This window comes from Magnolia sinica, chromosome 3 (genome assembly GCF_029962835.1).
Source record: "Magnolia sinica isolate HGM2019 chromosome 3, MsV1, whole genome shotgun sequence".
In the NCBI taxonomy this organism is placed as follows: Eukaryota; Viridiplantae; Streptophyta; class Magnoliopsida; order Magnoliales; family Magnoliaceae; genus Magnolia; species Magnolia sinica.
Genome location: NC_080575.1, coordinates 90,911,627 through 90,939,341, shown reverse-complemented (window position 1 = coordinate 90,939,341; position 27,715 = coordinate 90,911,627). Strand labels below are relative to the sequence as shown.

At 40.5% G+C, this 27,715-nt stretch overlaps 1 protein-coding gene across 1 annotated transcript in view; it reads left to right on the top strand.

The window, feature by feature from the left end:
- LOC131240219 (uncharacterized) overlaps positions 1 to 27,715 on the top strand; it is a 56,524-nt gene that overhangs the window by 19,609 nt on the left and 9,200 nt on the right. The window contains exons 2-4 of the mRNA XM_058238344.1: positions 2,405 to 2,506; positions 3,611 to 3,755; positions 3,845 to 3,891. Coding sequence (XP_058094327.1) covers positions 2,405 to 2,506; positions 3,611 to 3,755; positions 3,845 to 3,891 — 294 coding nt within the window. The remainder of the gene's footprint in view (positions 1 to 2,404; positions 2,507 to 3,610; positions 3,756 to 3,844; positions 3,892 to 27,715) is intronic.

Sequence of the window (27,715 nt, the reverse complement as noted above, 5' to 3'; positions counted from 1 at the left end):
GGAAGAGGATCCGTCACAATAATCTGCTCTTGTACACCTTTATATTCAGAGTTTAAGGCCGGAAAGAAATTGTATGTTGCGGGTTTCTTCACGTTGTTTACAAACAAGATCATAATCTTTCTTGCACTCGGACAGAAGTAAATGATAGAGATCCAACTCATCCCACATACCTCGAAGGGCCGAAAAGTACTCCTTTAGAGATCAGGAATCCTATTGGAACCTGCTGATATCTTAAATCAACTTGAAAACTCTTAATAAATTCCTTGCTTATGAATACATGTCATGTAGGGTATCCCATATCTTTTTTGCAAAGGATAGAAACATAACGGAGTTATTGATAGATGGATCCATACTGTTAAGTAACCAAGCATTGACTTGGTAATTCTCCTTGGTCCAAGTTTTGTAATGCCCATCTGTAGGTTCTGGGGCGTCATCTAATATGCAGCTAAATCGATCACTTCCTCCCAAAAATAATTTCACAAACTGAGCCCATCGCAAATAATTATTACCATCCAACTTAACTGTTGTAATCAATAAGGGATGCGATTCCAAAGCCCCCGCACCAGATTTGGAAGATATTTGTCATCCATATGCTCCATAGACACTAAACTGGAGCAACACGACACTTGAGAAGGTGCTCAAGGGAGAAGGATAGTCACCTGACTAAACGGGACAGAGTTCCACACAACAAAGGGCTACGGGTCGAAGAAGGAGAGAAAACTCAAGATCCCGTAGGAAACATCACGGAGAAGCTTGCAAATACATAACACCCTACCATAAAATGATAAGGGAGCACCTCAAGCATACACCAAATCTTGTGGTGTATGTCCAGGGTCCCCGGGGGTCAAAAAACAGTGGAGCCGCACCAATATAAGGCCCGGAAAGCACCAAAAAACACTCCCTCTGGTAAAAAAAACTGCAATGGATGCCCTCATATGGTAAAACCAATCCTCGCTAGGAAGAAATCCCCAAAAAATCCTTACCGATTTGGAAGAAATCGCAGAAAAACGATGATTTGGGGTTTTTCTGCCGAACTCGAAAAACGGCCCAAGCACGCCTCAAATCAGCCCCCATGATCCTGCAAAAACAACCATAACTCTTCTAAAATCATTCGCATCAGATTATGTTCTTCTTGATGCAAAACTATCTGTACCATATGTCCACTTGCCGACGTCAGTCATAAGGTTGCTGACATCAGCAGGCTCCTACATTTTCAATCAACTTAAGCATCGCTGGGCTTTGATACTAAGTAGCGTTGCTAAGATTTGAGGAAGAACAAGGAGAGAGAGAGAGAGAGAGTAGTAATAGCCTGAATATGTGCTGATTGCTTCGGTCACTGTAGTAGACACCCTAGTAATGCTTAGATATCTCATTTGCAGCAGAAATTAGCCATAGATTGCAAGCTCAATCACTCAAACATGGAGGCTAGTCATAAATGAGATAACTGCCATTTCAAAGTTCGTTGCTTGTATCTAATCTATTTTAATCGGGTACATGTGTCAAGTACCAATATGGATCTAGGCAGCAGGATCAGTTGCACCTAAAACTTATGGCAGGACATGGGTATATATTTAAAATTTATTTACCATTAAAACGTTCTAAACTAATTTTTTCAAATAATAATACTTTTTACAACCATTTTTATTATAAAGTTCGTGTAAGGCGGAGCCATATCCGTCATAGGTCCATGATCATATCCATGTTGTGTCATATCCGAAAACTGTAGCTTATGGTATTGCTAAAGGGGGAGGTCTGGAATCTCTTTGTACTGGAAAAATAGAACCCTTGGGTACTGTTTTGTATCTTTTACCATAAAATTGTTATTAAAAAAAAAAAATCCTCTTCTCTCTACTCTATTGCTTTCATGTCTATTTTTTACGCAACAAAAACTGAATGCTTTACCAAACGAAGTTAGGAAACTTTTGGAGTTCTCAATAACTTGGCAAACTGTATGCTTAATATGTAAATTTGACTTGCTTTGTGCTTAGGGTTGTCAATTGGTCAGGACCATGATGAGCACAATAAAGACTTTTAATAAGGCTTGCCCTGACAAGACCTATGTAGCGAGTTCAACATCCAGGCCCAAAACAAAGCCCGGCCAAGCCCATTGATAGGCCTAGTTTGCAGATGAGAGTCTGTTTCCTTTTCATGTTGTAAAATTATGCATTCCACTCTGTACAAAAGGGGTTGGATTTTCTCTCTGGTAGCATGTTCTATACAAATGCTCTATTTGTTTACTAATATCCCCACAGTTTTAGTGAGTTTCCTCAAACGTGCATTGTTTGTTACAAGCTTTTCTTGAGTACATGAAGTTTAGTTGGATGATTTTGATTTTGATCTAGCAGCAAAATTGTATATTAGATGATTTCTTTTCATGGACTTTTACTGACGAGGACAGTCACAGATGGATGGTTCTTTTCATTCACCAGAGTGGCATGCAGCTCGTTTGGCCAGCCTGAAAACTTCTCACACAATAACATGGGAAGAGTACAAAAAGAAACAGAAGGTAATGCATGCATTAGATTGAGCAAGCGCACTGGAAAATTTTCCCCGTTTCTTTCCGAGCATTGATGACTGCATACATAATAATTCATTCCCTAGCCTCTCCATATGTCTTGGAAAACTGTTAATTCTTCAGACTCTCAAGGTTATATGCAAGTTCTTTCTGACAATTGATTTCTTCAGCTCATGTTTCCACTATCCATTTTAATGACTTCCGAATTATGTGATTTGGTGCTTTTTTTATGTCTCTCTCTCTCTCTTTCTCAATGTCACTTTCGTTGGCAGTACATGTGCCTTAGTAAAGGGGCCAAATATTAAATGGTATGATCTTCCTGACTAGCACATTTTCAATGCATGGGGCATCAGAATGGAATCCAAAATGTCAAGAATATCAAGGGTTTGGATCACCATTTGTAGAAGCTCAAAATCCAAGCATGCTATAGAAACTCTTGAATGCCAAATATTAAATGGTATGATCTTCCAAACCAGCACATTTTCAATGCATGGGGCATCAGTGATGGAATCTAAAATGTCAAGAATATCAGGGGTTTGGATCACCATTTGTAGCTAGAAGCTCAAAATGCAAGTATGCTGTAGAAACTCTCGAGACAGGCATTGTATTGAACCTCTTTCTAGCCACATTCTATCCATTGTTATTGTCCAAAATAAGCGAAATCTTGATTCTTGAATCCCATCTAAATAGGCATTTTAAACATGAGGTAAAAGTGTTCGGATGTCAAAACATCCAAGCACTGCAAAAACTGGAGCTTATGTAGCTGAGATTATTAAATACGAGATTTCAGGGAAATCAGATTGTTTAAAAAATCTGGCTTTCCAAAATCATGAATTTGTAAAGCCCTAAGCAACTAGCAAACAAGGGAGGGAGGGCCCACATCCCAAGAATGTGGTCATAGTTTGATGAAGTCACATATCTTTTTTCTTATGTTGATGCAATGATCGTTTGAAATCTATAAATTCGACTATTTTATTGTGGGTCAGATTCTTCCATGTTTGCTTCATTGCTTGCTTATTCTGAATATTACTTTCATGACAGATTGCCTTGGTGTCTAATGGGTTTTGGCATTCTATATCATATTTATATGTTTAGGAAGATGAACTGAAAAAGGGCGAGATGGAAGCAGACAAGGATAAAATGATGAGAGAGTATAGGGCTCAATTAGATGCTGAGAGGGCAAGCAAGCTTGCCCTTGGGAGAAACCACTCGAGCAGAAAATCATCCAGTCACAAGAAAGGTGAAGAATGTTGTGTTTTCTTCTCTTCTTGTTCATGTGTCTAATAATTCGATCAGCTTCTTTTCTAACTATTGGACATTTGACTGCAGAAAGAAGGGAAAAGGATTTCAAGAAAAGGAGCAGCAAAAAGAGAAAGGTATGTTCTACCCTTAGCAGTGAAATGTTTCATACATTAGTCTCATTGTAATTTTTCTGAACATGTATCCTTGTTTGGATGTGTGTGTGTGTGTTTCTTTTCTTCTTCTTCTTTTTTAGGGGGGGGGGGGGGAGGAGGAGATGGATTAAAAGACTATCGGAATATGCATTCATGATTCTGGAATAAAGAGTATGAAAAGCGAAAACGCACATGAGCAAATACACTTCGATGAGGTTTACCAACACACGCACACTCAGAAATGAGAAAGAATAACATTCACAATAAAATAAAAGAACGACTCGAACCCAAATGCAAACTACGGCTTGATTTGTTGTGAGAGTCATGATCATTGATCATGATTTGAGAGTTTATTATTTCTCAAGAGGAAGTATATACTTGTTTCTCTGTCGCCTTCAGCGCTTTTCAATTAATTTTTCAATCTTTAAAAAAAGTATATGCCATAATATTTCAAGGTATCCCACATATGGTATGATTTTTCATGGTATCCCATATAACAGTGCCAGATTGGTTGGCTCTCCGTCATATGCTTATTGTAGTTTGTAGTTACCCTCATCCCTAAATTTTGGATGGCTTGTGATTTACAAGACTTTCACCTTATTAACCTCATGGGAAGTGTGTAAAACAATTTGGCTTTTCACTTTTTTTCATCCAAATCGAGGATGTGATAGGCATTTTATTGAGCCTTTTGTTTTATGAGGAACGAGAATTCCTTGACAGGGTTGTGGCTAGTGAAGTCATACCATAAAGGTGAAATGAAACGGATGGCTGTAAAGATCCATCTTTAAAAAAAAGTATATGCCATAATATTTCAAGGTATCCCATATATGGTATGATTTTTCATGGTATCCCATATAACAGTGCCAGATTGGTTGGTTCTCCGTTATATGCTTATTCTAGTTTGTAGTTGCCCTCATCCCTAAATTTTGGATGGCTTGTGATTTACAAGACTTTCACCTTGTTAACCTCATGGGAGGTGCGTAAAACAATTTGGCTTTTCACTTTTTTTCATCCAAATCGAGGATGTGATAGGCATTTTATTGAGCCTTTTGTTTTATGAGCAACGAGAATTCCTTGACAGGGTTGTGGCTAGTGAAGTCATACCATAAAGGTGAAATGAAACGGATGGGTGTAAAGATCTATCTTGAGAAGCATGTGATGGGGTTGATCTTGATGTTACTCATCTAGGCACTTCAGAGATGGTTTTTGGATTAACTAGAAATTTGTATGGTGGAGTGAGGCCAAAATGAAATTATTAATCTTAATTCTTTCTTCTTCTTCTTTTTTAAAATGTTTCTCATAGAATTAGAGCTGGGTGGCTGAAGTGGAGATGTGCCTTTGAAGTTTTATGTGATCACCTCGTATGAATGAATCCGAAGCAGAAATTTTATGGACAGACTGTTGGGCATTCAATGAACATGTTCATACGATGACTGTAGCAGAAATAGGGATGTTGAGATGTATGAATGACAAGACAAGGAAGGATAGAAGTTGGAATGAATGCATTCGAGAGTACTTAGGAGTAGCACCAATGGGCAATAGGTAACAAGACAAGGGAAAGTAGACTTTAGATGGTTTGACAATCTGCAATGGAGACCCAAGAACTACAATTGTCAGGAGCGAGTTGATTTAAGTTGAAGGATCTAAAATGACAAGAGGAAGGCCCAATAGGATGCAGGTGGAGTACGAAAAGACTCGAGGATTAACTGAGAATATGGTCCATTATACAGTGGAATAACATAACTGGGTTCAAGTAGTGACCCCAATTAGTTGGGCTAGGGATTTGATAATGATGGTGATGATGATTTTTTTTAATTTTTTTGTAATTTTTTTTATTGTTGCAAAAATTATTGGCATAGTATTCAGGAGGGAATTGGTATATGAACATCCAAAAGACATTGAAATGGTTAGGAAGGCTTAATCTCATGCACCTTTATTTGTCGATGAAACAATGATTTCCAACAAGGTAAACTAGGATAAGGGAATGGGGATCTAGGTTTCGTGATCTATCAAGAGGGAAAAGATAACTAATGACTATGAAAATTGTTGGCCATCCCTCATCATTAATTCTAGTCATATATGTTCAAAGAATCAACGTTACTGAAAAGGCTTTTTTATGAGATCAACATTGACAGTCTTTGGGAAATGATGGGATCTAGATGAAGTGCTTTGACCTTGACATACCATGGATTTCCTTTAAGGCTAGTAGGTTTGAGGGAGTGGGATTGTGACCATTTTTTTTTGTTTTGTTTTTTGGTACGTAGGAACAATGTTTTTCGTATCGTTATTGCCCAATGGATCGCACTTTAGGATATGGATGCATGACAACTATCTCATGGGTTGTATTGTGTAGTGTACTACTATTTTTTAGAAACATAGGGAAACATTGAGAAAGTGGTCGAATTTTTCAATGAAACTTTAAGGATTGTTAAAAAAGACATTAATGCACACTTACAAATCATAACATCACAAGAAACAAGTGCACATAATAGTTTTCCTTTGTATAGGGTCCTAATTTATGTGTTGTCTGACTCAATTGATGCAAGTATATTCAAAGTCAATTCATATAATTCAAAAATGTGAGAAGACATGTATGGAAACACAAACAATACATTACAAGCAAAAGAAGTAGAAATTTAAAAATATACTTGTGGATGATGTGTGTGGTTGTGGCTCAGACCCATATAGAGCTGCGCGGTGGCTCAAAATCATCATCTCCATCTTGACGGGGTTGGGCACAGTATTGCTACTCCATAAATCGATATACTTGTCTGTGGGCACTGTGTAACTGCCTCTGTCTGTGGCTAAAATGGATCTGGGGTGGGTACATATGTAGCTCCTAAACATCCATATTGTGGATATCCTTGTCCGTCTGGGGAAGTGAACTCTTGACTGTAGTAAAAAAAACAATGTGTTGTAACTGTTGGAGTCGCTCACCACATATCCACTAGGTCCGTATTCACATCCATGCCATGGCACAAAAGTCGAGCTATCCTCCTGTATCTGCGATATATATCCATACTGTGGCACAAAACTCGAGCTACCCTCCTGTATCTGCGATCCATATCCATACTGTGGCACAAAACTCGAGCTACCCTCCTGTATCTACGATCCATATCCATACTGTGGCACAAAACACGAGCTACCCTCCTGTGTTTGTGTTTTAGAACTAGAGTCACCCCGCTTCTCATGAACACCTGTGTCCCTCATGTACCGTGCCAATATTTCCCTTCAAAAGCTGTTAACTTCTTGGTCTACTTCTTCAGTGGCTTCTGACGCTCGTATGCCTTATTAATGATGAGGTGGAGCCATTGTTTTCTTGGACGAGAACCATGGTCAATGTCTTGAGTGGCATGATCAAATCCCTCTCCCAAGACCTGTCACCCGTATTGCTCTCTGTATCGGATAAGGTCTGGCCACCACACGTCCCTCGTGATAATGATTGACATGATCTGCCCTCCGAACTCCTCGTCAATGGGTCAAAAGCTTCAGGAGGAAATCTAGCCTTTCGTATATGAGCGCCAACATTAATCCCCTATGACGCTGCCTCCCCCACTCTATGCGACTCTAGTCACCCATCTAAAATATTCAAGTCATCTGACTTAACCCACTCATAAAGTGGGTTTTCTACATCATCATTAGCATATACATGTTAACCAATCATCATCAAGTCTAGCAGATCCTGTTTTTTTTTTTTTTTCATCCTTCCAAACATAACAACCTCTCGTAGTTTCATGTTGTGGTGACAATACACCAGCTTCTGGAGCCTCTCATAACCTAATCTGTTGCTTTTGTTTATGTGAATGAGAGAGAAGGTACAATTTCTTTCGCAAGGTGAGGGACACTATCTGTACGAGCCCATGGGCAACTAGTCACTACAAAGTCTTACGATCGCTCCCATACATAGCTTACCATTCGCTTGCAAAATAGATCATTTTTCCCTTAGTTACACGTACTATTAAAATATGAAAACTATAAGTTGTAAGAGGTAACTAATGCAACAACTCATTTGCCACCATCTTCATCCTTGCCGATCGCACGGCATCTCACCCAATCATACCAGCTCCATCGTGGAATTAAACAATTTGTTGATGACATTTAGCACTAAGTATGAGTACAAATGTTTTTATGAACTTAGAGAAGAGGTAAATGTTGAATATGTTTACCTCATTGCTAAAGTTGCCTTTCCCCAGACAGTTGGGGAATAGCTTGTTACATACCTCATGCAAAACCTTCTTCAAGGTATTATCTTCAAAGAGTCTATGACTATAGTGGTACTAGGGATTCAAGAAGTATGTTGAACCCAATACGATGCAGATATTCACATATCAGTGCAAGAAAAGAGCTATACATGAGTAGAGAAAGATTTGATGATGATAATGTGAAGAAGAGAGGAAAATATTGAGAGAAAAGAAGAAGGAGAGTTTGGGAGAGATGTTGTGTTAGGCTTGCTTGCCCTAACACATAATATTTTATTATAATAAAGCATATAGTACACCGCAGGAGAAAAGGGAAGCGTGCACATGCACTTACACTAACCACCAAACCACATACACAATACATAGCATTCTATACTCCCCTTCAAGTTGGAGCATAGATGTTGATCATGCCCAACTTGTCACGAACACGATGAAGAGCATCTTGACTCAAGGACTTTGTAAGAAAATCAACAAGTAAATCCCCAGATCGAACAAAAGGAGTGACGATTTCCTTAGAAGTGACTTTCTCCCGAATAAAGTGACAGTCGACCTCAATATGTTTGGTTTGCTCATGGAAAACTTGGTTACGAGTAATATGGATGGCCGCTTGGTTGTCACAGTGAAGAGGAATAGGATCCGAAGGAGGATAGCCAAGTTCTTCAAGAAGGTTGTGAAGCCACACGAGTTCACATGTCGCATGAGCCATAGCACGATATTCTACTTCAGTCGAGAACCGGGCAACAACTAGCTGCTTTTTGCTCTTCCAGGTTATAAGATTGCCACCTAGGAAGGTACAGAAACCGGATGTAGAGCGGCGATCAAAAGTACTACCTGCACAATCAGCATCGGAATATCCAGAAAGATGAAGATGACCATGGAACTGAAAGTAGAGGCCAAGACACGGGGCTGATTTTAAATACCGAAGTATGCGGTAGACAGCCGTGAGATGGGAAGTACGGGGAGCTTGCATGAATTGGCTAACAACCCCCCCACTGCAAATGAGAGATCTAGGCGAGTAATAGTCAGGTAAATAAGCCAACCCACAAGTCGATACATCTCGGGATCGGTAAGGAGAGCACCATCATCTGGTTGAAGCTTCTATGAAGTATCCATGGGAGTGGTAGCAGGCTTGCACCCTAACATGCCGGTCTGCATGAGAAGATCGAGCACATATTTTCGTTGTGACAAGACCAATCTGGATGATGAGTGAGTAACTTCAATTCCGAGGAAGTAGCGAAGAGGACCAAGATCCTTGATCTCAAACTTGGTCTTCAAAAAATCTTTGACCTCCCTCATTCCAACAGAATCACTACCGGATAGAACAATATCATCCACATAGACAATGAGAACCATGATGTCCGTCGATCGTCGACATGTAAAGAGAGAATGATTGGCATGACTACGAACAAAGCCAAACTCCAAGAGAGCTTGACTAAATTTTTCGAACCATGCACGTGAGGATTGTTTGAGTCCATAAAGAGCCTTCTTCAACCGGCAGACAAGTGCAGGGTTGTGAGAAGCAACAAAGCCAGAAGGTTGATGCATGTAAATTTCTTCTGCAAGATCCCCATGGAGAAATGCATTCTTAACATCAAGCTGAAACAAGGGCCATGATAAATTAACGGCCAAGGAGAGCACAACGCGAATTGAATTAAGCTTAGCCACTGGAGAGAATGTCTCGAAGTAATCCACACCATGAGTCTGTGTGTAACCCTTAGCAACAAGATGGGCTTTAAAGCGATCAATTGAGCCGTCTGGAAGAAACTTGATCGTATAAACCCATCGACAACCAATAGGTTTATGGCCTAAAGGAAGTGGCACAAGGTCCCAAGTATGATTCTTCTCAAGAGCAGACATTTCTTCTATCATCGCCTTCGTCCAATCAGGACTCTGAAGAGCATGTGAGAGAGATCTAGGAATAGTCTGTGATGAAAGGGAAGCTGCAAACGACTGAAAAGACGGTGAAAGATGATCATATGAAACGAAATTACTAATGGGGTGTTGAGTACAAGATCGTGACCCTTTGCGCAAGGCAATGGGAAGATCTAAACTCGAGGTAGGAGAGTCACCTAAGCCAACATCCAAAGTGAGCGGAAGGGTGGACGGCTGAACGTGTGAAAATTTATCTCGACGATGATACACCTGCAGAGGCTTAGGCTCACCCATATCACCAACAGGATGCTGAATAGAGGGGAGAGGAGTTTTCCCATGATCACTAATAGAAAGAGGATAAGAGTCATACTCCCCCTGACTCGCAAGAGGATCACAGAGGGATCGGCCGGGAGCGGAAAAAAAAGAAATATCCTTAAAGAAAGTTACATCGGCAGAGACATATTTCTTGCGAGTCAATGGGTCAAAGCATTTATACCCTTTCTGACTTCGAGGATACCCTAGAAAGACACATTTAATTGCCCTGGGTCTAAGTTTATCATTACTCCCATCCAAAATTTGAACAAAGCATGTACAACCAAAAACTTTAGGTGGTAGAGGAAATGGATTATCATGAGGATACAATATAGTAAATGAAGATTTGTAAGACAAGATACGTGAGGGTATACAATTAATAAGAAAAGTAGCAGTTAGGAGAGCATCACCCCAAAAATGTTTAGGTAGATGCATTCCAAGCAGAAGGGTGCGAGCAACGTTAAGAAGATGACAATTCTTTCGTTCAGCAATACTATTTTGTTGAGGTGTGAGAGCACATAACGTCCGAGACAAAATACCACGTTCCTGCAAGAAGGATAGAAAGGCAGTAGACATGTATTCCCCCCCATTATCAAAATGGAGGGATTTGATGGAACAATGAAATTGAGTGCACACTCATGATAAAACATTTTAAACGCATCAAACACTTCACGTTTAGATTTCAAAAGATAAATCCAAGTCATGCGTGAATAATCATCAATAAAGGTAACAAAATATTTAAATCCAAAAGTCGAGGTAACAGGAGCTGGTCCCCAGACATTCGAGTGAACCAGAAGAAAAGGTTGAGATTTCCTCCCAGAAGAGCTAGGAGGAAACGTAGCGCGATGATGTTTAGACAATTCACAAATATCACAGCATAATGGTTTAGTGACAGATAAAGAGGGAAACAAAAGTCTCAATCTAGCTATGGATGGGTGGCCTAAGCGGCAATGCCACCGAGTCATGGACTCTCGATCTAGAGAAAGAGAACTAGAAGCGGCAACGGGTGTATCATCGAGAAAATAAACGCCTCCTCGCTCATGCCCCCCACCAATCACTCTCTTCGTTTGTGGGTCCTGAAACAAACAATAAAAAGTGAAGAAGGTAATGGAACAATTGAGTGATTTAGTAAGAGAGCTAACAGACAATAAGTTTAATGGAAAACGAGGCACATGCAAGACTGAGAACAAAGACAAGGAAGAAGAGAGGAATGGAACCAATTCCAGAGATGGGAGATTGGGTTCCATCTGCGACTGTGACATACTGAGTGGGGGGAGAAGGAGAATAAGAAGAAAAGAATTGAAACTTACCAGTCATATGGGAGGAAGCTCCAAAGTCGATGACCCAGGAGGTAGGAGAGGATGACACAAGAAGGGCAGTACCTGACTAGGTCGAAGCTGCGTGAGAAGGCTCAGGAATATCACGAATGTGAAGCCACATAAGGGCATCATATGCAGCCCGAGAAATGATAAGACTCCCCTGAAGTAGACTGCTCAGCTGTCGGGGTGGAAGACTGTCTCAGAAGCAACAATGGATGCAACAGAAGCAGCGGCATATGTAGGACGACCATGTATCTGCCAACAATAATCAACAGTGTGATTAGTTCCACCGCAATGTGAACAAAAGCGAGAATCATCACGTCCTTGGCCACGTCCACCACGACCATGAAGACTACGGCCACCACGACTGCGATCTCCCTCGCGGCCTTTACCATGACCACCAAAACCAGAAATGCACCCTGAACTCAAGGATGGTACCCAAAGACCAAGAGAGGACTGATCGCCCGCAAGATGTGCCGAACGCTCGGGTGGCACAAATGAATGAGAAGGAAGAGTAGAGACAGTAGCATGCTGACACATGGCATAGACTGTCATCAATGGGGGAAGAGGATCCTACATAACAACTTGATCTCGAACATGAAGATAATCAGAACTCAACCCAGCTAGGAACTCCATGATACGAGTATCATCCTGCTGCTTATGAGCATGTTCATGATCCTCTTTACATTTGGAAGGAAGAGGTTGATACATATCCAACTCATCCCACATACCCCGAAGCGTCGAATAGTAATCTTTTAAGGATCTTGAGTTTTGTTGGAACCGACCAATTTCTTGAATAAGCTGGAATACCCGTGAAAAATTCTGAGATTCCGAGTACATATCATGAAGCGTATCCCAAATGCCTTTAGCCGAGGATAAAAACATCACGGAGTGGCTAATCGAGGAATCCATACTATTCAACAACCATGCGATAACTTGATAATTCTCTTTTGTCCAAGACTTGTAAGTAACATCTGTAGAGCTTGGGGGATCATCCAAAATATGCGACAACTTGTCACGGGCTCCTAAAAATACTTTTACAAATTGTGCCCATTAAAGATAGTTGTCACCATTCAACTTAGTGGAGGTAATCTGCAAGGGGTTGGATTCAAGAGACCCTATGCCAAGAGATGAGGGCCTTTTGTGAGCCATAGGAGAGTCCAAGAGAGATAAATCTATGCCAAGAGAGCCCCTACGCCAAGTAAGATTGATTCAAACAACTCTATCTCACTCAATCCTTCAAGATAATAAGAGAAACCTCAAACAAATATCAATCATCCAAAAATACCATGAAACGCAGTCAAAAAAGCCCTAACCGTGTGAAAACGGCCTAGCCGCACGTCCGTTTGAGGTTAAAAACCTCTCAAGTAGTGATCTTAAGTAAAAAAATCCACCATGGGTAGCTTGGGAGGAAGATTTCAGTCCATCTTGAGCAAAGAAACCAAAGAAAAGCTTACTAATTTGAGGTAGATCAAAGAAAAACGGAATATAGGGCCGATTTTCGAATTTCTCTATTTCGCCCAAAATACCATGAAAGGAGATCCAATAAATTCTGAAAAAATTATGACAAATCTTCTAAAATCAAAATTTATCAAACCCTAAAACTGTTAGCTTAAACGGAGTCCATGTGTCCGTACAACGCTGACGTCAGCCGTACGGCTGCTGACGTCAGCAAGGTGACGTGTCGCCTCTCAATCTATTGGATGCGGAATGCCTGGATCTATGCTTTGATACCAAGTAGAGAGATTTGATGATGATAATGTGAAGAAGAGAGGAAAATATTGAGAGAGAAGAAGGAGAGTTTGGGAGAGATGTTGTGTTAGGCTTGCTTGCCCTAACACATAATATTTTATTATAATAAAGCATATAGTACACCGCAGGAGAAAAGGGAAGTGTGCACATGCACTTACACTAACCACCAAACCACATACACAATACATAGCATTCTATAACATGCTATGCAAAGTACTAAAATATTGAAGCATATATAAAATTAAATATAAATCATGTAAGTACTTACCAACCTAATGAAGTGGGTGCAAAAGGGTCCTTTCCCAATGGTCATTGATCATTGCATGCACCCATTTATATGCATTGAGGGTTTTAGCCTTGATAGCTTCTTTTATTAACTGCATGGATGCAAACAAGGATCCCATCAACGGATGTATCATTATCCATTGTTCTTAGCACTACATGCATGTGTTCCAAAATTCTCACCACATTGTGCACGCGATCCCAGAAGGCATTGCTCAATACAAGCTCCTCAATCCTCGAAGCTACTCTCATACCTCTTATTCGAATCTACATACTTCCTAGAGCTGAAAAGCTTTCGCAGCCTCTGCCTGTGTTTTAGGAGGCTATTTAGGGTGATGTAATTTGTGGCGAACTATGTCGCCCCAGGCTGCACTATACCCCCACCACACCTCTTGCGTATCTCGGATAATATTCATGTGTGGTTGTAGATAAAATTTGTGATCAATTGTGCATCAGTAATCACAACCTTCACTGAAGACCTATCCCCTATCACCTTCAACATTATATCTATGCAATGGGCTATGCACGGGGTCCAATACAAATGGTATTTCTTCATTAACTCCTTCCTTGCTAGATTTGCTTCTATTGTTTGTAACGAACTGTATATTCTTCCTCCCAACACCTCGCAAAACATCATTTATCGTCCTGTAGATGTAATCTGAGTATTTTTATTTTTATTTTGTAATATTATTGTTGGCATTATAGACTTTAAGAACACCGTTCGTCCCCTATAATAGACCACAAATTTATGACTGACATCCTCATCCATTGGGTCCACTCATCACAAATCACATTGCAGCCATGCATCTCCCACTATGGATGAAACTCCTCCACATAACGTTGCATGTTAGCGCACTCTTCCTCTAAATATTTGTTAATTATCTCACATTGTGTGGTGGCACCATACCCTCACCCCGACGCTGCACTTCAGTGATCATATTCTTATAGTGCGGGCTCGCCACTGCATTCATGGGGATTTGATCACGAATGAAAATTTTTGCAATGAACATCCCCACCTTCCTCACATCCACTTTACTAAACATTTCCTTCAATTTTTTTTTTTTGTGTTCCCTCGCCTTTTTGTACATCCTCAGATTTGAAGGTCTATTCGATTATTCGATACCTGCATGTTATTGGTGCATCCTAGCCCCCATATCCCTCTCCTCATCCAAATCTGCTACATTCTCTTGATCGTGTGCTGATTGCCCTAATTCGTCCCTAATCTCCCTCTCTCGTGCAACACGATCGTCTCTAATCTTCCCACCTTTTTTCAACGCTTCCCTTATCTCCTTTCTGATAGTCGACAGACAATTTGGGTAATCTATAACATTCTGACGCCCTCCCGCTAAGTGTTCCTTCAAGCAGGTCACCCCTCCACTCTTTATTATGTGGCTACAAAATGTGCACTAAGACCCGAATCAATTATCAGAAAGTGGGGACTTGTACTTCTATTCGATGTCAAGTTGTCTCCCTTTCCTTCCCGACATGTTCTACCTGCAAAAAAACATTAATTAAACCATAATATTTGCACATCCATAATTAACTGCCAACTGGAATTTATGAAAACAAATGTTTTTTAGCATTTCTTAATTATTTTTAATTAAGATTTTCTTTTAAAAAAAATTATCGAAATTACCAGTAATGTGTGGATCAGGTTGTATACATGTTTAATTTCATATTTGGACACTAAGGGCTTGTTTGGATCGTTGACTACCACAGTAATGTGGTGGAAAACTCACGTCATTACACTTATACCATTGATTGGATAGAACCAACTGTCAAATCATAGTAATCCTTCGGAATCATTGGAGAGACTTGGATTGGTGTAGGTGTGTTGATTTGGCATAGTTCCATGGGCCCCACCATGATGTATGTGTTATATTCACACCATCCATCTTGCATGATCATCTTATGGAATGAGATAAAAAATGAGGCAGATCCAAAGCGGAAATGGACCAACACCACATAAAGTAGTGGGGATTGAACGCCTGCCATTGAAAACTTCTTGGGGTCCACCGAAGTGTTGGATCAAGCTGATATTTGTGTTTTCCCTTCATCCAGTTTTGTGTAACCTTATGAACAGGTTGGATGGCAAATAAATATCATGGTGGGCCTTAAGAAGGTTTCAACGGTGGGCGTCATTGTCCCCATTGCTTTATCCTTTGGATCTGCCTCATTTTTTGGGTCATGCCCTAAATTGATGTTGCAAAATGGATGGATGGTGGGGATATAACACATTTTGAACAATTTCCATCCATGTGTATCTAACCATGGTACATACTTTCCATGCATATCCATGGTCGAAAGTGGAGCTACAAGAGTGCATTGCGTACTACGAATATCCTGTTTTACTTCCAATGGTAATGATAATCATCACCCATTTACAACACATTACAACTGTATTCGCTAATCCAAACAAGTCCTAAGATTGCAATTTGCAACCGATTTGGGAAAATTTTCAAGCTCCAATTTTCCGCAAATAATCCCATCTTCCCCCAAATCCATAAATAAGAGTGTATGTGATTCATTATTTCATCAAACACTCCTAAACACTATAAAATTAGGCCGAATTAACCGCTAATCAGAGTATAATTTTGGAAAAAAATTAACATTTTTAATTTAAGAATTAATTTTTATTTCTGAAAAATCCCCAAATTGCCAAGAATGTGTAGATTTGGTTAAATAAATGTTTGATTTCATGTTTGGACACTAAGATCGCGACTAATTTTGGAAAGTTTGGAGAAATTTCGAATTTTCCGTAACTTGGCCCATCTTTCCCCAAATCTCAAAATTGAATCTCCAAATCCATTATTTTTCATGCAAAACATGAAGAATCATTAATTTTTTACTATTTAACACCAATTGCAACATATAGAAATGAAAATAAACGAATCAAAACTAAAAAAATACACACTTGTTAGAATCTGGCCCCAAGAAGCTTTGAATTGCGATTTCAGAGAAATTTCGAAGATTTTCTTCCAACAAACTAGAGTGGACTGGTTGACATCACCTTTCAATATAATACAACGAAGTTTTTTCGCAATGTAGGAAGACAATTTTCTGCAAAAAAAATAAAAAATAAAAAATCTTTTTAATATAGTTTTTGAGGATTTTTCAGACAAACAATGTCGGGTTCCTCATATTGTTGTCGATATTGCACGCAGTGTTCGAAATATCGGTATCTCACAATGTATCGCACCCTTGGGATACAGATATGTATCGGTTATCGCACAGGATATTTCGTTTGTATCGCATAGTTTATCGCACTTTTTGGGAAACATGGGGAAACATTGGGAAATTGGTTGAATTTTTTAATGAAACTTTGGAGATTGTTAAAAAGGCCCTTAATACACACTTTTAAATCATAACATCTCAAAAAAAAAAGATGCACATAATAAATTTCCTTTGTATATGCGATGTTTAACTGAACTAACGCAACTATAATTAAATTGAATGCATGATATTTATAAATATATCATAGTCATGTATGAAAACACAACCAGTTCATTGAAAAGGAAAAGAAGAACTGAATAAGTAAAATTTGAGAAATATACATATCAAAGATGGGGACTAGTGGTCTAGACCCACATAGAGTTGCGCGGTGGCTCGTAATCATCATCTCCATCTCGACGAGGCTGGGCATACTACTGCTGCTCCACAAATCGACAATATTGTGCCCAGGTCATAGTAGAGTGGTACTAGTTAAGATACTCCCTGACATAATGCTGGTATCATCCTCTCCGAACTGAATCAATACACCCATCCGTGGGTACTGCGTAATCGTCACAGTCTGTAACTGATATGGATCTGGGAATGGCACATATGAAGCTCCTTCGTATCCATATTGTTGGCCATATCCATACTGCTACTCATATCCCTGCCCATATGCAGAAGTGAACTCCTGACCGTGGTTGAAAAATGATGTGCCGTAACTGCTGGAGTCACTCGTCACATATCCACTAGGTCTATATCCATGTCCATACTGCGGCACAGAACTCGAGCTACTCTCCTGTGTTTGTGATCCAGATTTATGTTGTGGCCTGTAACTCGAGCTCTCCTCCCTCGTCCGTGATCCAAATCTAGAACCACCTTGCCTGCCACGAACGCTTGTGTCCCTTATGCATTTTCTCAGCAGCTCCTCAAAATCTGAAAGTTTATGAGTCTGCTTTTTCTGCAGTAGCTTTTGACGCGTGTATGTCTTATTATAAACAAGACGGGGTCGTGGTTCTCCTGGATGAGAACCATGGTCAGGGTCCTGTGTGGAATGATCGAAATTCTCCTCCTCGGTAAAAGGGCTAAGAGGCCTCTTATCCTAACTCCCACCCACGTCGCCACCATCCCCATCGCTACCATCATCATCATCATCATCATTATCATCCTTACTATCATCAGAGTTATCGTCACCCTTATCGCCGCCATCATCTTCACCGGACTCATTTCCCGCATCACTTTCTGACTCAGTCTCGGTGTCAGATAATGTTTCCCCGCCACGTGTCCCGCGTGATAGTGACTGTCGCGAGCTGCCCTCCGGACTCCTCGTCAATGGGTTGAATGCCTCATCAGGAGACCTCTGCTGCTCCACTGTGCGTCAACATCAATCCCTTGTGTCTTTGCTTCTACCGCAATATGTGGCTCTGGTCGCCCATCCGAGGTATCTAAGTCATCCAACCTAACCCACTAGTAAACTGGGTCATCCTCCGCATCCTCAGCATATGCATGCTGTCCGACCGTCATCAGGTCCAGTGGGTCTTCCTGCGCTTTTTTTCTTCCTTCCGAGCAGAGCAGCCTCTCTCGTAACTTCATATTTTAGTGACAATATACTAGCTTCTGAAGCCTCTCATACCCTATTCTATTATGTTTATTTGTATGTATGAGGGAGAATGTACTCCAATTTCTTTCACAGGGTGACAAGGACACTGTCTGTGCAAGCACACGGACAGCCAGTCGTTGTAAAACCTCACAGGCAGTCACATACATGGACCACCATTCGCCTACATATCATAAGATTCTTTCGTTATCCTAGAATTTCCAAAATAATATAAAAGTTAAAGTTTACTACAATGACTCACATGCCATCATGGCGTTCCTTGACTTCACCGCAGGGTGACACCCAAACATTCCAACCACATCGCGGAATTTAACAATCTGTTGATGGCGTATAGCAACCAGAATAAGTATTTAATGATTGAGATGAAGATAAGGAGAATGTAAGTGCGGAACATATTTACCTCACTACCAAAGGTGCCTTTCCCTAGACAGTCGGGGAATAAGTGATCGTACACCTCGTGCACAGCCCTCTTTAATGAATTATCTTCGTAGAGGTTCACTGTAGTGGTATTTGGGATTCAGGAAATACGCTGAAAACCAACATATACACATCAGTACAACCCTCGTTTATTATTGCATATGGAAAAAAAATAAATCCATATAGGTACTTACCAGCCTGATGTTGTGGGTGAGAAAGCGTCATTTTCCAACGGTCGTCTATTATTGTATGCGCTTACTTATATGCATTGAGAGCTTTAACCATGATGGCCTCTTTCATCAGCTATATAGACGGATACAGCGACCCCATCGACGGATTTGTCTCATTGTCCACCATCCTCAACACCACATAAATGGGCTCTAGAATACCCACAACACCACGCACTTTATCCCAAAATGAATTTCCCAGCACCAGCTCCTCGATTCTATAAGTTACTTTCGTCAACCTCTTTTTCCATTCTACGTAATCATGAGAGGCGAAAAGATCTCGTAACCCCTGTTTGTGTTTGAGAAGGCTACTTTAGACTATAATTTGTAGCGAACCGCGTCGCTCCGGGGCGCACTATATCCCCACCACATCTCTCGCGCATTGCGGCTAATAACCATGCATGGTTATATACAAAGTTTGTGATGAGTCGTGCATCAGTAATTACAGTCTTCACCGACGGCCTATTCCCGATCCCCTCAGCATGAGATCGATGCAATGGGCTGCGCAGGGGGTCCAATACATATGATACTTGCTCTAAATATCCTTCCCCACCTTAACAAATGCACTCCCATTATCCGTAACAAACTGCACAATATTTTTCCTCCTAACATCTTGCATGACATTGTGCATTAGTTGTAAATGTAATTAGAATCCTTGATCTTACTACTCGCATCTATACTCTTTAGGAACGCCCGTCCCCTGGAATAGACCATAAAATTTATAATTGACATCTTCGTCGGTCCGGTCCAACCGTCACACATGACGGTGCGGCCGTATATCTCCCATGACTACCGATACGAATCAACATATGTCTTCATTTCTGTATGTTCATCATCCAATTATTTTCCCATGATCTGTGCGGGTGTGGGCGGCTGCACCCTCACCCCCACGCTGCACTTGTTATATTTTTGAAGTGCGGGCTTACTGCGGCAGTTGCGGGGATTTGATCGTATATAAAAAATTTGCTATAAATTTTTTCACTTTTTTCCTCACATCCCCTCCACTAAACATCTCCTTTATTTTCTTTTATGTCCCTGCTGCCTCTTTATACATCCTCGGATCTGAAGGTAGATCTGACACCCGCATGTTACTACTACCCGTGCCCCATATTCCTCCCCGCCTACTACCCTCCCCTGATCCACCCCTAACACTCTCCCCTGCTCCACTCCCCCAACCGCGCTCATGGATAGACCCCTCAAATCTAGGCCTACTTGTGTCCCACCTATTCCGATCCCTCTCCCACTGATCCCGTATGGACTCTTGAATTGCACGTCTGTATTCGGGATCATCATCATTATCGAGATCCACTACATCATCCTTACCTGCATATGGTGGCTGCCCCAACTCCTCCCTAATCTCCCTCTCCCGCGCATGTCGTTCATCTTTTGACTTCATATTTTTTTCAATATGGTCTTCATCTGTTCTCGCACATCGTGTGGGCACTTAGGGCAATCCACAACATTGCGATACCCTCCTGCTAAATACTCCTTTAGGCGGGTTACCCCACCACTTCTCGATACATGGCCACATAAATCACAAATACTCCCGAATTAATTATCGGAAATGGGCCGACCGTACGTCCACCCTATATCAGGTTGTCTCCCTCCTCTTCCTCCCGACATATTTTATCTGTAAAATAATATTTTATCTATCCATTGAGATTGGATAAAGCCAAAATCAGATAGATCCACCACTTAGATGGGCCACACCACATGGAATAATGAGATTTGATGCCAACAGTAGGTTAGTAATTAGGGGCCACCATGATTTGGACCTTCAATCAAAGCCGTTAATCAGGTGTAACTCATTAAAATAAAGAGAATGTACAAAATTCATCCTGATAAAAGAAACTCAAGTGGGCCTCACAACGTGATGTATGCATCCCTCTCCCCACTGTTTTCTGTGGTGGGGTCCACTCCATATTTGGGTCTGACTCATTCTTTGTCTCATGCCTTTAAATGATATCTCTAAATGGATGGACGGTGTACATACAACACATACATCATGGTGGGCCCCACAGAACTTGGTGCGTCACTTCAGTAGCCAGTCTGGCAACGCAACCTGTCAGTATATTCTGCGTGGGGAGACGGATTGGCTACTCCCCCTGACACCGGCCTCATGGCTGCTGGTCGGTGCTCTGTGGGCCCCACCATAATGTATTTGTTTCATCCATTCCGTTCATCCATTTCTATGAATCATTTTAGGGATTAATACAAAAAATAATAGGTATATAAATCGCAGGTGGACCACACCAAAGGAAAACAATAATGATTGGATATGCACCATTAAAATCCTCTTAAGGCCCACTGTACTGTTTATTTGACATCCAATCTGTTAATTGGGTCCTAAAGACCCAGATGAAGGGAAAAAATAAATATCAGGTTGATCCAAAGCTTTTATGGCTCCCACAACGTTTTTAATGGTCAACGTTCATTCAGCATTGTTTCCTGTAATGTGGTCTACTTGAGTTGTGGATATGGTTCAATTTTGGGCTCAACACATAAAATGATCAGTAAAAACGGATGGACGGCGTGGATAAACCACGTGTAATCACGGTGGGCCCAACAGAGTTTACTCAGTAAGATAAGAGCGTACTCGGTATGCAATCTCATATGAACGCCTGTCACTGACAGGGCACGAGATGTCACCAATTTACGTGGGTCCCACCATGATGTATTTTTTCTATCTACACCATCCATACATTTGAAGAGATCATTTTATAGCATGAGCCAAAAAATGGGTCAAATCCAGAGCTCAAGTGGACCCACCATAGAAAACAGTGGAGAAAGGTTTCAACGGTGGAAATCAGTATCACCACTGTTTCTTGTGGTATGGTCTTAGATTTTTATAAAATTTGGGATCAACCCTTAAATTAGATGGGAAAACGGATGGACGGTGTGGATGGACCACATACATTAAAGGTGGGCCCAAGTGAGTTTACTGAGTACGATAAGAGCGTACCGAGTAACACATCACGACAAGCATTTACGGCTTTTTACCCCATCCGCGGGGAAGCGGATTGCGTACTGAGTAACTCAATATGCTTAGTGTACTGAGTAAACTCTGTGGGATCCACCGTGATTTATCTATTTGATCCACACCGTCCATCCATTTTAAAAGTTAATTTCAGTTCCATATACCAAAAATAAAGTATATCCAAAGATCAAATAGACCACACCACATGAAATAGTGTGAAATGAGTGTCTACCATTGAAAATTTCTAGGGGCCACCGAAGTTTTGGATCAAGCTGATATTTTTTCTTTCACTTCATCCAAGTCTTTTTTATCTTATGAACATGTTGGATGACAAATAAATATCACTTTGGGCACTAGAAAGATTTCAACAGTCAAAATCACTATTCCCACTGTTTCCAGTGGTATGGTTCACTTGAGCTTTTTATATGCTTCAAATTTAGGCTCAACGTATAAAATTAGCTGAAACAACTTATGGACGAATTGGATAAACCGCATACATTCAAGGTGGACCCAACTGAGTTTACTCAGTACACAATCCTATTTCCATCCGTGGAAGCGGATTGCGCATTGTGTACTGAGTAAACTCTGTGGGGCCCACTGTCATTCATGCATTTTATCAAATCCGTCCATCCATTTTATCATATAATTTCAGGGCTTTAAACGAAAAATTAATCGTATCCAAAGCTCAAGTGGACCCCACGACCTGAAACAGTTTGAATTGAAGTCTACCGTTGAAAAGTTCTTGGGGGCCCACAGAAGTTTTAGATCAAGATGATATTTGTTTTTTCCATTCATCCATGTCTTTGTGATATTATGAACAATTTGGATGACAAATAAACATCATTGGGGGCCTTATAAATATTTCAACGGTGGAAATCAATACTTCCACTGTTTCCTTTGGTATGGTCTACTTGAGATTTTGATATACTTTATTTTTGGGCTCAACCCCTAAAACGATCTGGAAAATCGGATGAACGGCGTGGATGAACTATATGACTTCACAATGGCCCTACAGAGTTTACTCAGTACGATAAGAGCGTACTGAGTAACTCAGTACGCAATCCGATTTCCCCATCTGCGCCCCTCTTTCACTTTCCCTCTCCCTTTTCACCCCCATCCACGCAGTCCGATCCGTCTTTCACACAAATCTCGTTTCGGAAGGAACGGTTCGTCAATCCGGCCTGATTCTTCGCCAGAATCTTCGAGAAAGAGGAAAGTTGAAGAAAATGACAAGAAATACGTACTTACCTGTCGAATGTCCCACCTCCGATCACTGCTACAGCCAGGTACTCTCCGATTTCTTTCTTCCTTTTTTTCTAATTCAATTTTTTTTATTCTCCACAACCCAGATCCGATTTTTATGGTGTTTGTGGGCGGATAGCTGCAGTGGGACTCGTGAGTCCCTTACAATCCCGTGACTGTCCGTGCGTTTGTCAATGTCCGACAATAATGTTGAGGAAATCGCGCAATATCATCGATATATCGTGCGATATCTGGATTTGGGTTTTTTTGGTATCTTCCGAGGGTTATCGTGAGTGTATCGTCTCGCAGTGGTGTGATAATGAAAATATCGGCCGATAGTATCGATATTTCAAACACTGATTGCACGTAGTATCGATAACTCGATTGATACATGAATATATGAAGGGAGGGTTAAAGTATCTCACGATATCATGTGATATATTGCGAGATACAAGGAATTATGAATACTCCAGCTGGGTTTCGTATCGCCCAGCTGCGATAACCGATATATCGCACGATATATCAATTGTATTGCACAATATTGAAAACACCGTGTAGGAATGGATTAGGGGTGCACATCGACCGATAGAACCGTGGAACCAGACCAAAACTGTTGGATTAGTCCGGTTTGGTCCGGTTCTAGACAACACCAATTCTGGTTCCGGTTCCAAAATTCTAAGAACCGTTGGATACGGTTCGGTTCCGGTTTAGGGGCATGTAGAACCGAACCGTGAACCGAACTGTGGACCCGATCCGTGGATCTGAACCGTTAATCCGAACTTAAAGATTAAAACAAAAACAAAAACAAAAAAAAAAACCTATCGCAAACAGGGTCCAAGCTGTATGAATCCATGTTGTAAGCTATCTATTGAGCTTTGGAAAGCTAGGTGAATCAGCAATACATAAGGTCTACGGATTGCATTTCATTAGAGAAAGAGTTGTATGTCTTTAACCAATAGTTCCCTAAAGTGGAAGCAAACTGGTAATTACTATTTGGGTGTGATACAAAAGGCAATTGAATTTGAATGTAGCTTCGGACTGACACCGTGAACTAAGTACCAATACATCCCTTTAAAAAAATGACTTTGTTGGATTTTAAATGCATCTCAAAGCAATTGGCTGGATTTTAAAAAGCCCAGAACCGTGGAACCGAACCGGTTTTCACGATCTGGTTCCGGTTCGGTTCTAGAGTGCTAATGGTCCGGTTTCGGTTCCAAACATCCTAGAACCGTTAGGAACTATTCGGTTCCGGTTTCACCCCAGAACCGAACCGAACAGAACCGACCCGTGTGCACCCCTAGGAATGGATTCAGATTCTTCATCTCCTTGGAAACTTTAGGGGAAAGGTAAAACCTTGCTTTCGAAGATCATCCTTGGGGGGGGGGCGCGGTGCGCAGCATATGTATGTTGTGACATCCATATGCAGATACCCATTGTCCAAAGTATCAGCACTCAGTACTCACACTATTATGGCACCCTTGGATACATAAATTTCATGGGAAACATCAGGAAATATCACATAATATATCATAGTATGAGGCAAACATTCGGGGTCTGGCTCCACAACTTAATGGTAGACAAGACTCTATTTCAACATTGAGACCAGGGATCAAGTGCCCATGTGGTTTGTGAATTTTTTATTTTTTATTTTTTATTTTTTAAAGAGGGAAACATTCGGAAAAGCTTTAGGAAAATGGTGGATTATTTTTTTCAATGAAACTTCAAAGATGTTAAAAAAAACACGATATGCACACTAGGAACTCAAAAAACATCCATATCATTCAAATATCATGCAATACAAGAAATTAATATATTTTTTAATCTGTATTTAAATTATTCTAATTAATTAAATATTTTTAAATAATAACTCCGTCAGTGTGAATTTTTGCGCTGTCATTGTTGTTCCCAAGCCCAGACAAAGGAGGATTGTGTCAGGATGGAAGCCTGCATAAAACTTTTGCCATATCCTTCTCATGAATCCTAACATGATGTTTCAAGCTTATGTTGGGTGTTCCCTGCAAGCAACACGTTGCTTCGACTCCCTGGTGTAATGAGAAATGAGCAAGGGTTGCGGGGCATTCCCTGCAAATGGTGTGTTGCACCGGCACCCGGGCACAAGGAGAAACTAACAAGGGTTGGCTAGGGCATCCCTTAGAAATGACGCACCTAGTCATGGTGAAAAGTAGGCGAGGGTTCCTGCTCCATTTTGGACTAGTGTAGGAAATAAGTTGCTTCAAGAGAATAGGATTTATCTTTGTCACATGAATTGTAGGAACTTTGATGGGTAAGAATGTGGAGTTAGCGGATCAATGAAGAGGAGGGTTAACATGGCTTGCGAAAAAGAGATTAAGTTCAAAGGGGCAAAAGCCATGGGAAATTATGAATATAAACTTTTGGTATATATGAAAAGGATAAAAATATGTGGGTAGGGATTTGGTAGACAAATATGTAAAGGATAAAATTGTGGATGTTAAGAGAGTAAGCATAAGCTTTTATTATTACAACAAGTGTTGGAAAAGGAGATAATCAAATTTTCATTAGTGCATATGCACCACAAGTAGGAGTAGATGAGAGATTTAAGAGGCAATTTTGGGAGTATGGATGGATACAAGGAATTCCTAAGGAGGAGATAATATTTAGAGGGGACTTAAATGGTCATGTAGTAAAAGATAGTAGAGGATATGAATGGGTACATGGAGTATATGGTTTTGGAAATAACAACGAGACAGGGAATGTTATCCTTGATTTTGCTATGGCATACAATATTGTAGTAGCAAACACTTATAAAAAAAGAGATGAACGTTTAATTACTTTGAAAAGTGGATTAATATACTAGCCAAATAGACTTCTTTCTATTTAAGAAGATAAAATGATCAAATACGTAAAGATTGCAAGGTTATACTAGGAGAGATTGACCACGCAACGTACCATTAGGTTATGGATGTTTACACCAAGAGATGAAAGAGAGCGAAATTCATAGGTGTCAAAGAACAAAGCGATGGAAATTTAATGGAGAGAAATGTGTCATTTAGGAATAACTTGATAAAAGAAGGAAAGTGGAATATTGAGGATGAAAATATGTTGTAGAATGTAACCAGCGAGGTTTGGGCGAGTGGCCATCAATTGGGTTTGTTCCCTACAGGTGTGGGTTTGACTCCCCTCCTAGGCATTACCCGATACACAGGTTGTGGGTGATTGCGTGTATCCGCAATATATGTTGCTGAATGTGATGGTTGAGTACTTTAAGAAGGTGGCAAAAGAAGTTTTAGGAGTATCTAAGGGGAAAAGCCACTCTTATAAGGAAACCTGGTGGTGGAATGATGATGTCCAGAATTACCAATTCCAATACATCGGGTCCATGAGAACGGAGAGATTGTGAAGGATGCCGCTCATTGAACTCAAGCTATGGATGAAGTGGAGATGTGCCTTTGGAGTTTTATGTGATCACTGTATAACAATCAAACCGAAGGGGGGATTTGAATAGGACTACTTTAAGACCAACCATACTTTATGGGGTTGAGTGTTGGGTAGTTAACGAACAAATTGTTCATCGAATGAGTGTGACTAAAATGAGAATATTGAGATGGATGAATGACAAAGATAGAACAAGAAATGAACACATTTGAGGGAACTAGGAGTAGCTCCTATATGTAATAAGATGAAGATTCTACTTAAATGGTTTTACTATGAAGAATTGCATTGGTTAGGAGTGAGTTGGTTAAAGTTATAGGTATAAAAGAGCAAGGAGTACAAAAAAAGATACAATGCTCCACAGGAGTACAAAATATACATATACACACACAAACAAAATTACATGTATTTCCACACTCCTCGTCAAGCTGAAGCATGGATATCGATCATGCCCAGCTTGGAATACATACGAAGAAGATGATGATGATCAACATTGACAGTTGCTCCTCCCTCTCAAATACGACATGGCAGGATACAAGATCTTCGATTGTTGGCTATCTATAGAATGTAGCTTGAACTTCATTTGTTGAATCTTCCCTTCAAATATGAGGCCATAACCAAACTCGACAACTATCAAGTCACAAACCCACCAACCCATCATTCACATACAAAATCCTCTCACAAACACATGCAAAAATATTTATGTTAGAGTTGCAATATGAATGAGTTCTATACTAAAGTCCGTGTTAGCAGGGGTGGGCCCGTGCCTCATCCTTTTCGGAGGGGTGGGCCCAACGTCATACATGTTAGCCTCCTTCCCTGTAGACAAAAATATTCATGTTAGAGTTGCAATATGAATGAGTTTTATACTAAAGTAAAGATACAATCCAAGAATTTAATTTCGTAACCCCTCAACCCTATTTTTAACTCCTTTAGTTCTTCACGTACCTTGTCATATTGTTCCTCAA